This window comes from Lynx canadensis, chromosome A3, assembly GCF_007474595.2.
Source record: "Lynx canadensis isolate LIC74 chromosome A3, mLynCan4.pri.v2, whole genome shotgun sequence".
NCBI lineage: Eukaryota > Metazoa > Chordata > Mammalia > Carnivora > Felidae > Lynx > Lynx canadensis.
In genome coordinates this window covers 12,247,814-12,261,994 of record NC_044305.1, presented here as the reverse complement: position 1 = coordinate 12,261,994, position 14,181 = coordinate 12,247,814, and the positions used below count along the sequence as shown (strand labels likewise).

At 41.3% G+C, this 14,181-nt stretch overlaps 1 protein-coding gene across 2 annotated transcripts in view; it reads left to right on the top strand.

Moving 5' to 3' along the window:
* CSE1L (chromosome segregation 1 like) overlaps positions 1-14,181 on the top strand; it is a 47,804-nt gene continuing 33,623 nt past the window's right edge. Inside the window, exons 1-2 of one of the 2 annotated variants that reach the window (XM_030309439.2) lie at positions 1-141; positions 12,738-12,833. In XM_030309439.2, coding sequence (XP_030165299.1) covers positions 12,743-12,833 — 91 coding nt within the window. In that variant the 5' untranslated portion in view covers positions 1-141; positions 12,738-12,742. Of the gene's footprint in view, positions 142-3,578; positions 3,656-12,737; positions 12,834-14,181 lie in introns of those variants that run through there. The other variant, XM_030309440.1, reaches the window with a different exon arrangement.

The window sequence follows — 14,181 nt, the reverse complement described above, 5'->3', positions numbered from 1 at the left end:
TCTCACGCATGCGCCCGGGCCGCAGCCTCGCCGCCGCGCCATTTTGCCGGGGTTTGAATGTGAGGCGGAGCGGCAGGGGTGGGTAGTGCCGGCCACAGTTCGCGGCTGAGATTCCCTTCTCCGTTCCCGTATCCCCAGGAGGTGAGGCGCGGGGCGTGCATGGCCTGGCAGGGTGGCTTCTTGGGACCCAGCTAGGGGAGGGATGCGGCGCTCCTGACACTTCCGAGCGCTGGGAAGCAAGGACCGCGCCTCTGGGCGAGAGCGGAATGCGGGCCCATGCTTCGGGAGGCGCCCTCGGGCGAGGTCTTTGCCTGCACCGACGGGTCTCTCTTCACCTCACCTCGCGGCGCCCCGAGGCTCGGGCCCACGCGGGGCGGCCCCAGGGCCTGTGAGGGGCGAGGGCCCCCGAGGCGCGGCCTAACGCGAGCTGCCCGAGCGTCCGCCCCTTCCCCTCCAGCGCCGCGCCGATTGGTCGCGCCGCCGCCGGGCCGCTCGGGAAGGCCGCCTCTCATTGGTCGCGCCTGCGCGTCCGTTCTCGTCGCTCCCGGCCACCCGCAACGTGAGCTGAGTGCCGCGGCGAGGCCTGTCCGGCCGGGCTGCTGGGTGAGGGACGGCCGCCGCCCAGACCTCCTCTTACTCCGACTCACTTTCTGATTTGAGAGGGGGGAACTTTAACTTCCCTGTGCTTCAGTCTCCCCGACCGTAACTGAGCATCGTGATCTCACTTTGCTGAGTTAAGGAGTATGTCCTAGTCCCTGCACCTGCCCAGTAATGTAGAGTCCAGCTCTTGGGGGGAAACGCGATAATACGGTAGTTCGGAGCATGAGCTTTGGAATTGGAAGGCCTGGGTTCGCTCCAGATTTGGCCTCTCCCTAGGAGTGCAATGCAGGGCTAGTCACTTCATCCCTCGGTGTCTCCCATTTCGTTATGCGCAAAGTGGGTTTGAAAACAATCTGCTTGGTAAAGTGGCTGTGAGAATCCACTCAGTTATTACCGTGGTTTACAGAGTCCCACCTGAAGTGACCGTTGTCCGCCTCTTCCACCCATCTGCTCTTAGCCGCTGTAGCTGTACTGCTGACTTCTGTTTCCTTAAATGTTCCAAGCTCGTGCCCACCGTGAAGCGTTTGGACCTGCCTTTTCGTTTGCTTGAAAATTACCGACCTCTTAGGTTTGCAAGACTGGCTCCCTGTTTCACGCCTCTTACACCTTCTTTGACCAACTTCTCTGAGGGCTTCTTTCTTTCACCTCTTAATAGCATTTATCATTATCTAGAACTACTTAGAGTTGTTCACTGTCTCTCGGCTGCTGGGCTGTGAACTTCAAGAGCAAGGACCTTGCCTGTCTTTGTTGTTGTGTTCTGGTGATGAGTGCTTGCCACGTGGTATTATTCCTTGGAAGCACAGAAGGGGACTTTTACTCTTGGATCCCACCAGCGTTCTTTTCTCATCCCCTCGCCCCCCACCCCCATCCGAAGTTTTTACTTGTGTGTGTGTTTCTCCAGTTTTTGCATAATTCCCGGGACTCTTAGTTCACCCTGTTCTCGCCACCCCGCCCGCCTCAAGACTCTTCCCCTTCTTTCCATCAATGCAAGGGAATTTTCTCTTCCCATCTGGTTACTTTGATTTCTGCTATTTGGGGGCTGGGACAGAGGTTTCCTACATTTGACCTTAGCCAAAAGGCTGAGAAGCGGTGGGCGCAGAGGTTTCCTATACAGGATTGGATGGGTTTGAGAGCACTGCTCTAGCTTTGGAATTAATTTGTTCTTTTATTCATTTAATAACTACAGAGCATCCACTTAATCTCTGGAAAAACAGTGAAGAAATAAACATGGACAGGGTCCTTTCCCGTGGAGAGCTTGTATCCTAGTGGGAGAAAGAAACAATACAAATAAATGAATTAGATAGTTTCAGATACTGATAAGTGACAGGTGAAGAAGGTGGCATATGAGCTGAGACCAGCCATGGAAAGGTGAGGGGACAGAGGATTCTAGGCAGAGGATATAGAAAGTACAAAGGCTCGAGGATAGGAATAGACTTACAATATTGGAGGAAAATCCAGCATGCTACAGTAGTGTATGAAGAAAGGAGAGGTGTCCAGGGGCCAGATCATGTAGGGCTTTGTAGACAATTACAGAGTTTGGATTTGATTCTAAATGGTATGTTCCTGTGATTAGAAAGCAGAGGGTGGGTCAAAGTGCCTTGGTATGTTCTTGATGTGTATGTGCCAGATAGTTTTCATTCATTGGAACTCTTTCCCTTTCCCCAGATGTAAGGACTCAGGAATGGTTCTCTAATGTGGAAGAAATATCTAAGGAAAAGGCACGGATCTTGAATCAGCTTATGTCACAGATGTCTGTGAGATGGCCTTGGAAAGCTTTTATTCCAAGTCTTCATCCATAACTGAGGGCCTGTGGGAAGAGGCTAGACTTAGGTCCAGCCATTCATTCAACAAGAAGAACTTGGAATTTAGATAAGTTTCTCATAATTGAGTTACTGTGGCACATGTGTTTTATTTTTTAACTGAATTGGTAAGGATTTCCAAAGATAGTTCTGTGGAAAAACTAAAGCGTCGCCCCTTTTTTAAAGGCAAAAGAATGTATTTCCCATTTTTAGTTTGAATCTTTATTTTAAAATCAGTAACACTTTCTATGTTTACATATTGCTGATATTTTAAAAAGTCAAAGTACTTTCACCCGTGGCCAAATTAGGTAGCTTAATTAGACCTTGATTTTGCCCATGTATGGTGAATACCTATGGAGTATTCTCTAAAATTACCTTATTTGTCATGCTTTCCCAAATCAGGGCTAAGCTTATAATTTGGTTTTATAGACATTATCATTAAGGAGATACAAAAAGGGTTTGTTGATAAATATTTAGTTCCTTAACTAATACTAAATTGTAGAGTCTGTGTAGTATTTTGACTTTTAGGGATTGTTGCATGTATGTTTGTATATCTCCCCTGTCCCCAATGCACACTTTTTTAAAGTTTATTTTATTTTGAGAGAGAGAGTGCATTGGGGAGGGGCAGAGAGAGAGAATCCCAAGCAGGCTCTGTGCTGTCAGTTCTGAGCCCAAATCAAGAGTTGGTTGCTCTGCCAATTGAACCATGCTGGTGCCCCCCCGCCCCCACTTTTTTTTAACTTACAAATAGTCGTATTTTAGTACCTCAACTTTGTCATTTTAGGGTCATTCTATCATGTGGTCTTAGAATCAGTTTTCCCCACCTCTTATTTTTCACAGTCAATTGACCAGAACAAACGTGTGAAATGATAATGCTTTTGATGGAAAAATCAAGGGAATGTAGCTTTTGAAAATAGTATAAGAAATACATATTAGGTATTTATCACTATTGTAAAGCTCTAGGGAGATTGAAATGAACAAAACACAAAGCCCCTACTCTCATGGAACCTAGAGTCTAGGGAAGAGAGAAGCACAGTGAACAAGAAAGCAAAGTAATATGGCCTATAATATTTGGGAATTTGGAGCTTGGAAAAATAGAATAAGGGAATGGAGAGTGACTAATGTGGGTGCTCTTTTAGATAGGATGGTCCAGGAACTTATCTCTGAAAAGAGACAACCTTGGAAAAAGACCTGAGTGAAGTGGTCAGTGAGCCATGCAGCTCTCCAGAGGCAGAGCTGTTCAGGCAGGGAGGACGGTAAGTGCAGAATCCTGAAACAAAAGTATGAACACTGACATAATATGAACAGTAATATAGGACAGATCTCAAATTCACTTTTTTAAAGAATTTATTTTTTTCTTTTTTTAAATTATTTTTAATGTTTATTTATTTTTGAGAGAGAGACACACACACACACACAAAGGATGACACAGGCTCTGCACTGTCAACGCAAAGCTCAATGTGGGGCTCGAACTCACTAAGCATGAGATCATGACCTGAGCCGTAAGTCAGACACTTAACCGACTGAGCCACCCAGGAACCCCATTAATTAATTTTTTTAATTTACATTCAAGTTAGTTAGGGTATAGTGCAACAGTAATTTCAGGAGTAGATTCCTTAGTGCCCCTTACCCGTTTAGCCCATCCCCCCACCCATAGCCCCTCCAGTAACCCTCTGTTCTCTGTATTTAAGAGTCTCTTATGTTTTGTCCCCCTCCGTTTTTATATTATTTTTGCTTCCCTTCCCTTATGTTCATCTGTTCTGTGTTTTAAAGTCCTTATATGAGTGAAATCATATGATATTTGTCTTTCTCTGACTAATTTAGCTTAGCATAATACCCTCTAGTTCCATCTACGTAGTTGCAGATGGCAAGATTTCCTTCTTTTTGATTGCCGACTAATGCTCCATTGTGTGTGTGTGTGTGTATACACACACACACCACATCTTTATCCATTCATCTATCAATGGATATTTGGGCTCTTTTCATACTTTGGCTATTGTTGATAGTGCTGCCATAAACATGGGGGTGCGTGTTTCCCTTCGAAACAGCATACCTGTATCCCTTGGATAAATACCTAGTAGTGCAATTGCTTGTTGTAAGGTAGTTCTATTTTTAATTTTTTGAGGAACCTCCATACTGTTTTCCAGAGCGGCTGCACCAGTTTGCATTCCCACCAACAGTGCAAAAGAGATCCTCTTTCTCCACATCCTCACCAGCATCTGTTGTTGCCTCAGTTGTTAATGAGCCATTCTGACAGGTGTGAGGTGGTATCTCATAGTGGTTTTGGTTTGTATTTCCCTGATGATGAGTGGTATTGAGCATTTTTTCATGTGTCGATTGGCCATCTGCATGTCTTCTTTGGAGAAGTGTCTATTCATGTTTTTTGCCCATTTCTTCACTGGATTAATTGTTTTTTGGGTGTTGAGTTTGATAAGTTTTTTATAGATTTTGGATAGTGATCCTTTATCTGATATGTCGTTTTCAAGTATCTCCTCCCATTCCATCGCTTGCCTTTTAGTTTTGCCGATTGTTTCCTTTACTGTGCAGAAGCTTTTTATTTTGATGAGGTCCCAATAGTTCGTTTTTGCTTTTGTTTCCCTTGTCTCAGAGATGCGTTGAGTAAGAAGTTGTCATGGCCAAAGTCAAAGAGGTTTTTGTCTGCTTTCTCCTCAAGGATTTTGATGGCTTCTTGTCTTAACATTTAGGTCTTCATCCATTTTGAGTTTATTTTTGTGTATGGTGTCAGAAAGTGGTTCAGGTCCATTTTTCTGCATGTCGCTGTCCAGTTTTGCCAGCACCACTTGCTGAAGAGACTGTCTTTGTTCCCTTGGATATTCTTTCTTGCTTTGTCAAAGATTAGTTGGCTGTACGTTTGTGGGTCCATTTCTGGGTTCTCTATTCTGTTCCATTGATGTGTCTGTTTTTATGCCAGTACCATACTGTCTTGATGATTACAGCTTTGTAATACAGCTTGAAGTCTGTCGGATTCACTTCTTCCTTGAAACACTTTTAAGTGAACAGAAACGAATTATGGTGGGTAAGTTGGTCATGTAACTGAATTCCTGTGTTGTTGGGGTTCCTCATAACTGATCCTTGAAGAATAGTCTCTAATCCATACCGGGAACTCCTGTTTTAGCTAGTTGACTGACATTGACTCATCCTTTAGTTCATGCAACAAATGCTTACTGAATATCTTCTATGTGCCAGGCAGTGGTAAAAGTCCTGGGCTTACAGAGACAAGACATACAAAGTCCCTGCCCTAAGGAGCTTATAAATAAGGATAGCAGTTACATTAAAGATACTTAAAAAAAAGCAAAAAAGCTATTTCAGATGATGTTACTGCTGTTAATAGTGTAGATGATAGTGATGGAAGGCCTTTTTAAGAAGTTGATGGTGGGCTGACAGCTGAATGATGCCCAGTATCAGATTAGAAGGAAGAGCATTATTACAGGCATGGAGAACTGTCTTGGCTGGTTCAAGCAACAGAGGGAAGGCTTTGTGGCTTGAGCACAGAGCCAAAAGGAAGGTAGGTGAGGTTGACAGGTGTCAGATTGCATAAGACTTTGCCATGGTAAAGAGTTTGGATTTTTAATTCAGATAAATTATGAGGAATCTAAGAGATTTTGGTTGTGATATGTACAGTGCTATAGGAACATAATGAAGAAAGTTAGTGAAATGCAAAATTATTAGGAGTGTATTAAACTCAACAGAATAGATCCAATTAATCTCTAATCCTCCCAACACACACACAGTTTCTAACATGCTGCCTTGCCTAAATCTCAAAAAGGTAGGACAAATTTGTGTGATAGAAAAAGATGAGTTTTGTTTCGTATTTTTTAAGCTCGTGTATACTGATGTAAATAATTTTGCTTGGCAACAGCCAACTTTCATGATTTCATAACAGATCGAGCATTTCAACACAAAAAAAGAATGGGAAATAAATTGATTAAATCACATGTTGCGAAGTTTTATATAATGAAGTAGTTCTGTGGCCAAGTAATGAGGGGGAACTCTGGGTTAAACAACATTAACCTGATAACTTACTGCTTCAGTTCCTGAAGACTTTAAGGTGAATCTCCAAAAGGGGATTATAATGTATAGCATTTGCCAAACTATTTTTTTGTAAGATTTTATTTTTAAGGATCTCTTGACCTCACAGCCCTTAGATCAAGAGTCACATGCTCCACCGACTATGAGCAGCCAGGCACCCCTACCTTTTCCAAACTTTTGATATAAAACCCAGAAAGGGTGGCCTCTCAAATTGTGTGTATGGTTGAGTAGGACTTAATATTCATGCCATGGAGTGTTTTGCCCTGGGTCAAAAGAAGTGAATAGATTGGTGGGCAAATCTACTAGAACAGTCAGAATATTGGCTTCCCTTATGATAAAAATGTTTCCAGTTTCTAATAAGGAGAATACAGATAGTTTCAAACAAATATTCTCCTTAGAAGGTTGTGGTTTCTGGCTGTGGAGGTATAAGCTGCACAGGCACAGCATTAACTATAGCCCTTTGTCTATCTGTCTCCTTTCCTTCCTCCCTCCCTTCCTCCTCCTTTCTTCCTTTCTCCCTTCCTCAACATGTCCTTTCTATTGCCATTCCCAGTGCTTCCATTCTAGGTCAGGCTTCTGTCATTATTTCTTCCACCTGAGAGATAAGATAGCCTTGGTAGGAAGAGAGTAGACCTATAGAGTCAGACTGATTTGAATTTGATTTTTTTTTTAAGTTTATTTATTTTGAGAGAGAGCAGGAGCGAACAGGGGACGTGCAGAGAGAGAGAGAGGGAGAGAGAGAATCCCAAGGAGGTTTGCGCTGTCAGCACAGACCCTGACACAGGGCTCAAACTCATGAACTGCAGGATCATGACCTGATCCGAAACCAAGAGCCGTTCACGTAACCAACCAAGCCACCCAGGCGTTCCTGAATCTGATTTTTATTAACTGTGTGTGACTTGGGGCACGTTAATCTCTGAGTCTTCTTGTATGTAAAATGCTTATATGAAATGATATGAAGCATACAAAAACATTTAGCATTGTGCCTGGTTCATAGATTGTGGTCCATAGCATTGTGCCTGGTTCATAGATGTGCCTGGTTCATAGATTGTCCCGTTTAAAAAAAAAAAAAAAGGGTCCTAACAGATCTTCACTTGTTCCCTACAGCTCCATTCCGGAAACCATTACCAGCCCAAAGTTCATATACTCCACTTTCATTAAGTTTTGACCCATTTCAAAAAAACCGTAGTGGCTTCCTATTGTACATTAAATCATGTAACTCTTCAGCTAAGTCTTAAGGATCTAATAATAAGATCTGATCTCAGCCTTCAATTCCACTGTTCCCCAAAGGAGCTATGTAGCTTCCTGTTTGTTACTTTGCTCACACTAGTTCGTGTGTTGGATGGGTCTTCATTCTATTTTGCCTTTCCAGTTCTATGTATCCTTCAAGTTCAACTCAAGACAGCCTCTTGGAAATCTTGGCCCACATGGAAATGTAGGCCAAGTGACTCTCTTGTTAACAACCTCCTAACAGTTAAGTTTTTGTGTGACTGATTTGGCACCTCTACTCCAGGGGACAAATGTGTTTCAGGCTTTCTTTTTGGATGCACATACTGTGGATTATGCAACTTTCTCTGTGGGATGTGGGGTAGCACTCTGCAAACACGTTAGTATTTCTTAAGTAAGACAAATTTTTATACAAAATAAGATACTTTATTTATAGCCTCAGGCAGTTTGGGCCAGGTTTTGCTGCTAAATGAGTTTGCCACAAACTTAAAAAACAACAACAACAAAAACCTTTCAGTTTATAGATTTTTGGATTTCAAAACTGCAGGAAAGGGATTAGTTTGTAGCTGGAATCACAGTTGTGTCTTGTCTTCCAACTAATATATAAGCTCCATTGAGAGCCTAAATTTAATTACCTGTGACAAGGTCATTTTAAAAAGACAACAAAATTTTATTTACTTACTTTTTAATGTTTATTTACTATTAGTGAGAGAGTGCGAGCAGGGGAGGAGAGAGAAAAGGGGACAGGATCTGAAGGGAGCTCTATGCTGATAGCAGAGGGCCCTGTGCAGAGCTAAAACTCACAAACTGAGATCATGACCTGAGCCAAAGTCGGATGCTTACCTGATTGAGCCACCTAGGTCCCCTTAAAAATGCCATAAAATTTTAATAACTTTCTGATTGTAAGTGTAATACATATAGGTAGTTCTGTAGGATATCAGGGAAATCTAAAAGAATATGAAGAGAACAAAAATGTCCAGTGTTCATCACATAGACATTTATCACTGTTTACATTTTGGAGTGTATTTTTCTATAGATGGGGGTATGTGTACATTTTTTAAAGATTTTAAGTAATCTCTGTACCCAGTGTGAGGCTCAAACTTAAAACCCTGCACCCTGAGATCAAAAGTTGCACACTCTATCAACTGAGCCAGCCAGCCACCCCTAAATTTTTTTTTTTTACATAGTTTGAATTGTGGTGTATTTGACTTTTTTTCCACTTAGCTTAATTACATTTTACAAAAATTATTACATACTTAATTTTTTTCTTCTTTGCTCTAGAAGCTCCAAATTTAGTTGGGTGCATGGTTGCCTTGAAAAGGCGACATTTCCTAGGTTCCTGGGAGCTAGTGTGACTTTTTCCCTAAAGCTGGGTCCTGGGATCTAAGCAGAAGTGCAGTTTTAAAAAATAACTATTGAAGTATAACTTACTGTGAGTTCATGTGAAGTGTACTTTTTGGTGAGTGTCATTAATAATTGTATACAGTTGTGCATCTGTCACCACCATCTCATCAGCACGGTTTTAGAACATTTTTTATCGCCCCAGAAAGTTCTGTCATTTTGCACTTAATTTTACCTACTCAGCAACAACCCAGAGACCACAGAGTCCTCTTTTATAGCATTCTCAAGCTTTTTGTTTATGGAGAATGATGTGTGCATGCACTCACTCTTATAATCTGTATATATGTGCTGTTTTTTCTGTCTGTATTTCTTTATGTCATCAGTCATGTGGGTATAAGCCATAGATTTAGTTTAGAATTTATAATGTATTAGATGTGAATTTTTTTTGGTCAGTGGCAGTGTATTCTGTGATTTATATTTGGTGTTGTTTAAGATTTGAATATTTTCTTAATAAAATTGTTACTTTTTTAAGTTTACTTATTTTGAGAGAGAGGGAGAGAGAATCCCAAGCAGGCTCTGCACTGTCAGTGAGGAGTCTGATAGGGGGCTTCTTGAACTCACGATCTGTGAGATCATGACCTGAGCTGAAATCGACGTTTAACCTTAACCAGTTGAGCCATGGAGACCTTCCATCCTCCCCCCCTTTTTAAGTTGTTATCTTTTTTTATTGAGCTGTAATTGACATTACCATTAGGTTCGGGTGTATAATACAATGAGTAATATATGTATATATTGTGAAATGACCACAGCACATCTAGTTAACATCCATAACTAAACATAATTACAGATTAAAAAAAAAAAGTTTTTTTTAATGTTTATTTTTGAAGGAGAGAGAGAGAGACAGAGCAAGAGCAGGGGAGGGGCAGAGAGAGAGGGAGACACAGAATCTGAAGCAGGCTCCAGACTCTGAGCTGTCAGCACAGAGCTGGATGTGGGGCTTGAACTCACGAGCTGTGAGATCATGATCTGAGCTGAAGTCAGATGCTTAACTGAGCCACTCAGGTGCCCTTACAGATTTTTTTTTTTTTTTTTTTTTTTGTCATTAGAACTTTGTTTTTCTTACATAGGCTCTGTGCCCAACATGGGGCTTGGAACTTATGACCCCAAGATAAAGAGTCCCATGCTCTACCGACTGAGCCAGCCAGCTGCCCCACAATACAGTATTGTTTGTTTGTTTATCTATTTTAGTAATTTCTGCACCCATTGTGGTGCTTGAACACACAAGCCCAAGATCAAGAGTTCCATGTTCCCGCAACTGAGCTGGTCAGGTGTCCCCTATATTATTAATTCTTGTCACCATGCTATACATTATATCCTCATGACTTACTTATAACTGGAATTTTGTACATTTTGACCCTCTTCACCCATTTCATACACCCCTAAGCCCCACCTCTGGTAACCACCATTTGGTTCTCTATATGTATGAGCTCTGGTGTGTTTTGTTTGTTTAAATTTTAAATTCCACATTAAAGTAATCATACGGTATTTATCTTTCTCTGACTTATTTCACTTAGCATAATGCCCTCAAGGTCCGTCCAGGGCGCACATGGCTGGCTCAGGGCATGCAACTCTTGATCTTGGGGTCATGAGTTCAACCTCTATGTTGGGCATAGAGCCTAATTAAAAAAAAAAAAAAATCCATCTGTTTTGTCACAAGTGGCAGGGTTACCCTTTTTATGGCTGAATAATATTCCATTGTATACACATTATCACATTTTCTGTATCCATTTATCCAGTGATGAACACTTAGGTTATTTCCCTGTCTTGGCTGCTGTAAAAAAAAAAAATGCTGCCGTGAACATAGAGGTGCAGATATCTTTTTGAATTAATGTTTTCACTTCCTTTGAGAAATACCCAGAAGTGGAATTTCTGGATCACATGATCTGTGATAGTTCTTTTTTTAATTTTTTGAGGAATCTCCATACTATTTTCCACAGTGGTTGCACCAGTTTACATTCCCACCAGCCATGCACAAAGCTTCCCTTTTCTCCACATCCTCATCAACACTTGTTATCTCTTGTCTTTTTGATGATTGCTATTCTAACAGGTGTGAGGTAATGTCTCATTGTGGTTTTGATTTGCATTTTACTGATGATTAGTGAAGTGGAGAACCTTTTCATGTAACCATTGGCCATCTCTGTGCCTTGGAAAAATGTCTGTTCAGATTTTCCGCCCATTTTTTACTCAGATTTTTTTTTCTTTTTTTTTTGCTTTTGAGTTGTGTGGGTTTTTTTTTTTTAATTTTTTTTAATGTTTATTATTTTTGAGAGAGAGAGAGACAGAGACAGCAAGCAGGGGAGGGGCAGAGAGACAGGGAGACACAGAATCAGAAGCAGGCTCCAGGCTCTGAGCTGCCAGCACAGAGCCTGATGCGGGGCTGGAACTCACTGACTGCGAGATCACGACTTGAGCCGAAATCAACGGCTTAACCGACTGAGCCACCCAGGCACCCTGAGTTGTGTGGGTTTTTAAAAATATATTTTGGATATTAACCTCTTATCAGATATATGATTTGCAAATAATTGCTCCCATTTGGTAGGCTGCCTTTTCTATTTTGATGGTTTCCTTTGCTGTGCAGAAGCTTTTTAGTTTGATGTAGTCCCACTTGCTTATCTTTGCTTTTAGTGTAGAAGGTTCCTTTTTCATCATAATGATAGCTGTCATCCTCTGAACCCCAGCGTTCTCTCCCCAGGTACAGATTCTTAGCATCTGGTTTGTTGTCAGTGCTTGTGATTGCATGTTGTGCACAAAGAAATTTATTCTAGTTTCTTTAATCTCAGAACTCTTTATGGGATCCTTACTTCTTAAAATTGTAATTTCTTATGGTGGCCCCTTTTATTTATTTTTTTTAATGTTTATTTTTGAGAGGGAGAGAGACAGGTGCTAGCAGGGGAGGGGCAGAGAGAGAGGGAGACACAGAATCTGAAGCAGGCTCCAGGCTCCAGTTGAAAGCACAGAGCCTGACATGGGTCTCCATCCCACGAACTGTGAGATCATGACCTGAGCCAAAGTCGGACACTTAACCGACTGAGCCACCCAGGCACCCCTATGGTGGGCCTTTTTATTTTTTATTTTTTTTTTAATTTTTTTTAAGTTTATTTATTTTTGAAACAGAGAGAGAGGATGAACAGGGGTGGGTCAGAGAGAGAGAGAGACACAGAATCGGAAGCAGGCTCCAGGCTCTGAGCTGTCAGCACAGAGCCCAGCGCGGGGCTCGAACTCATGGACCGCGAGATCATGACCCGAGCTGAAGTCGGACGCTCAACCGACTGAGCCACCCAGGCGCCCCATGGTGGGCCTTTTTAAAAAAAAGTTCCTACTGAGTCTTTTTTTAAACTCTTGTCTGCCCTTTTTTGTAGCATTAAATCTAATAAATGTTATGTGACTTTGATCAATTATTCAGCTTTGTTTTTCTGCACCTTCTTTTTTTACTTTGTGGTATGTATATTCTTCATCTCAAAATTAGCTAACCATTTTCAAAAAAGCCCATTATCTTCTGGAACCTTGTCTGAGCTGAGTCAGGCTTATATAGCCCATACCTTAAAATGTAACAAATGGATGACCTTCAGAGAGGGAAGACCCATAGTTCAAAAGTACTCTTTTATGTAAATCACTATGTCCCAATGTGACCAATTTACCAAACCTCATTTTTTGTTTTAGGTTCTATGGCAATGGAGCTCAGCGATGCAAATTTGCAAACGCTAACAGAATATTTAAAGAAAACTCTTGATCCGGATCCTGCCATCAGACGTCCAGGTAAAGAGAATAGATGTTTTGTGGTTTGATCTATTCTTTAAGAACAGGTGAGGAAAACTTTGCATAATCTACCTGTATTTGTAAGTTAAAAAAAAAAAAAAAGATTTACACTTTGATTTTCAGGCATAGTTTCTTTTTCATTCTCCAGCTATAAAGTAGATGGTTGGCTGCTTATAGCTGCTGTAATGTATGGTGATGGGTGTTTTTGGTTTGGTTTTTTTTTTTTGAGTAAAATCTCTTTTATTCGGTGTCTTGGATTAAAAAGCACTGTGTCTAGAATACCTTGTCCCTTCACCTTTCTGAAAATCCCCACATTTGCCAGTTTTAGAGAGATAATAATTAGGGCACAGAGATGAAAGTTAATTGCCTAAAAAGTGATTAATTAAATCAGGTAATGAGACAGTCTCATAATCCCCATGTTGAGTTCGATTTAATTAATACATTTTAAGACCAAGGTTCCTCTCTTCTGTATTTGACCAGTTTCTGTTAGAAATTTAGTATAAGCTTAGATTTTCTTTTAAGTTTATTTATTTTGAGAGAGAGAAAGAGAGAGAGTGAGTGCCTGTCAAGTGCAGGGGAGGCAGAGAGAGAGAGGGAGAGAGAGAATCCCAAGCAGGCTCTGCACGGAGTGCTGGACCAATGTGGGGCTTGAACTCCTGAACCGCGGGAGATCATGACCTGACCCAAAGTCAGACAAGAGAGATCAAGAGTTGGATGCTTAACCCTGTAAGCCACCCAAGTGCCCCTAAGCTTGGAATTGTAAACTCAGATGCCCACAGGAGTCAGATGTGAAGGTAAATGATGGAGGCAGGCCAAGTGGGGACTGGTAATATGTGACTTACATACCTTGGTTAAGGGCTTTTGGGATGAGCTAACTTTGGGGGATTCAAACCAGTTTTGCTGGATCAGATTTCCAGCTTTGCTTCAAAAATAAAAGACGTCTCTGTGAAGTGTGCAATGTCCTCATTTTTAAATGATAGCATCTGAGTTCAAAAAATTAAAATACTGTGCAGAAAAAGCAAACTACTTCTGAGAGCCAGATGTCTCTTGTGGGAGGGGTAGTAAGTTGATGGTTCTCAATGTAAGCCTTATTAAAACCAGGTATGCTCATCCCACTTCTGCAGAACATACTAATGTGCATGCTCAGAAAGAGGCTTTTAGCATGGCCTCACAAAGAAATGAGTGAGTGAGTGCATGTGTGTATGTGTGTGTGTTGAAGATTTATGTTCTGTAAAATAAGTAGAATTGTAAACATGTTAATACATCCATTCTCTTCTAGGATAGCCTTGTGATTTCTGAGAGGGAAAATTGTGGTTTTTCCCCATTAGTGCTTAAAGAAGTAATGTGT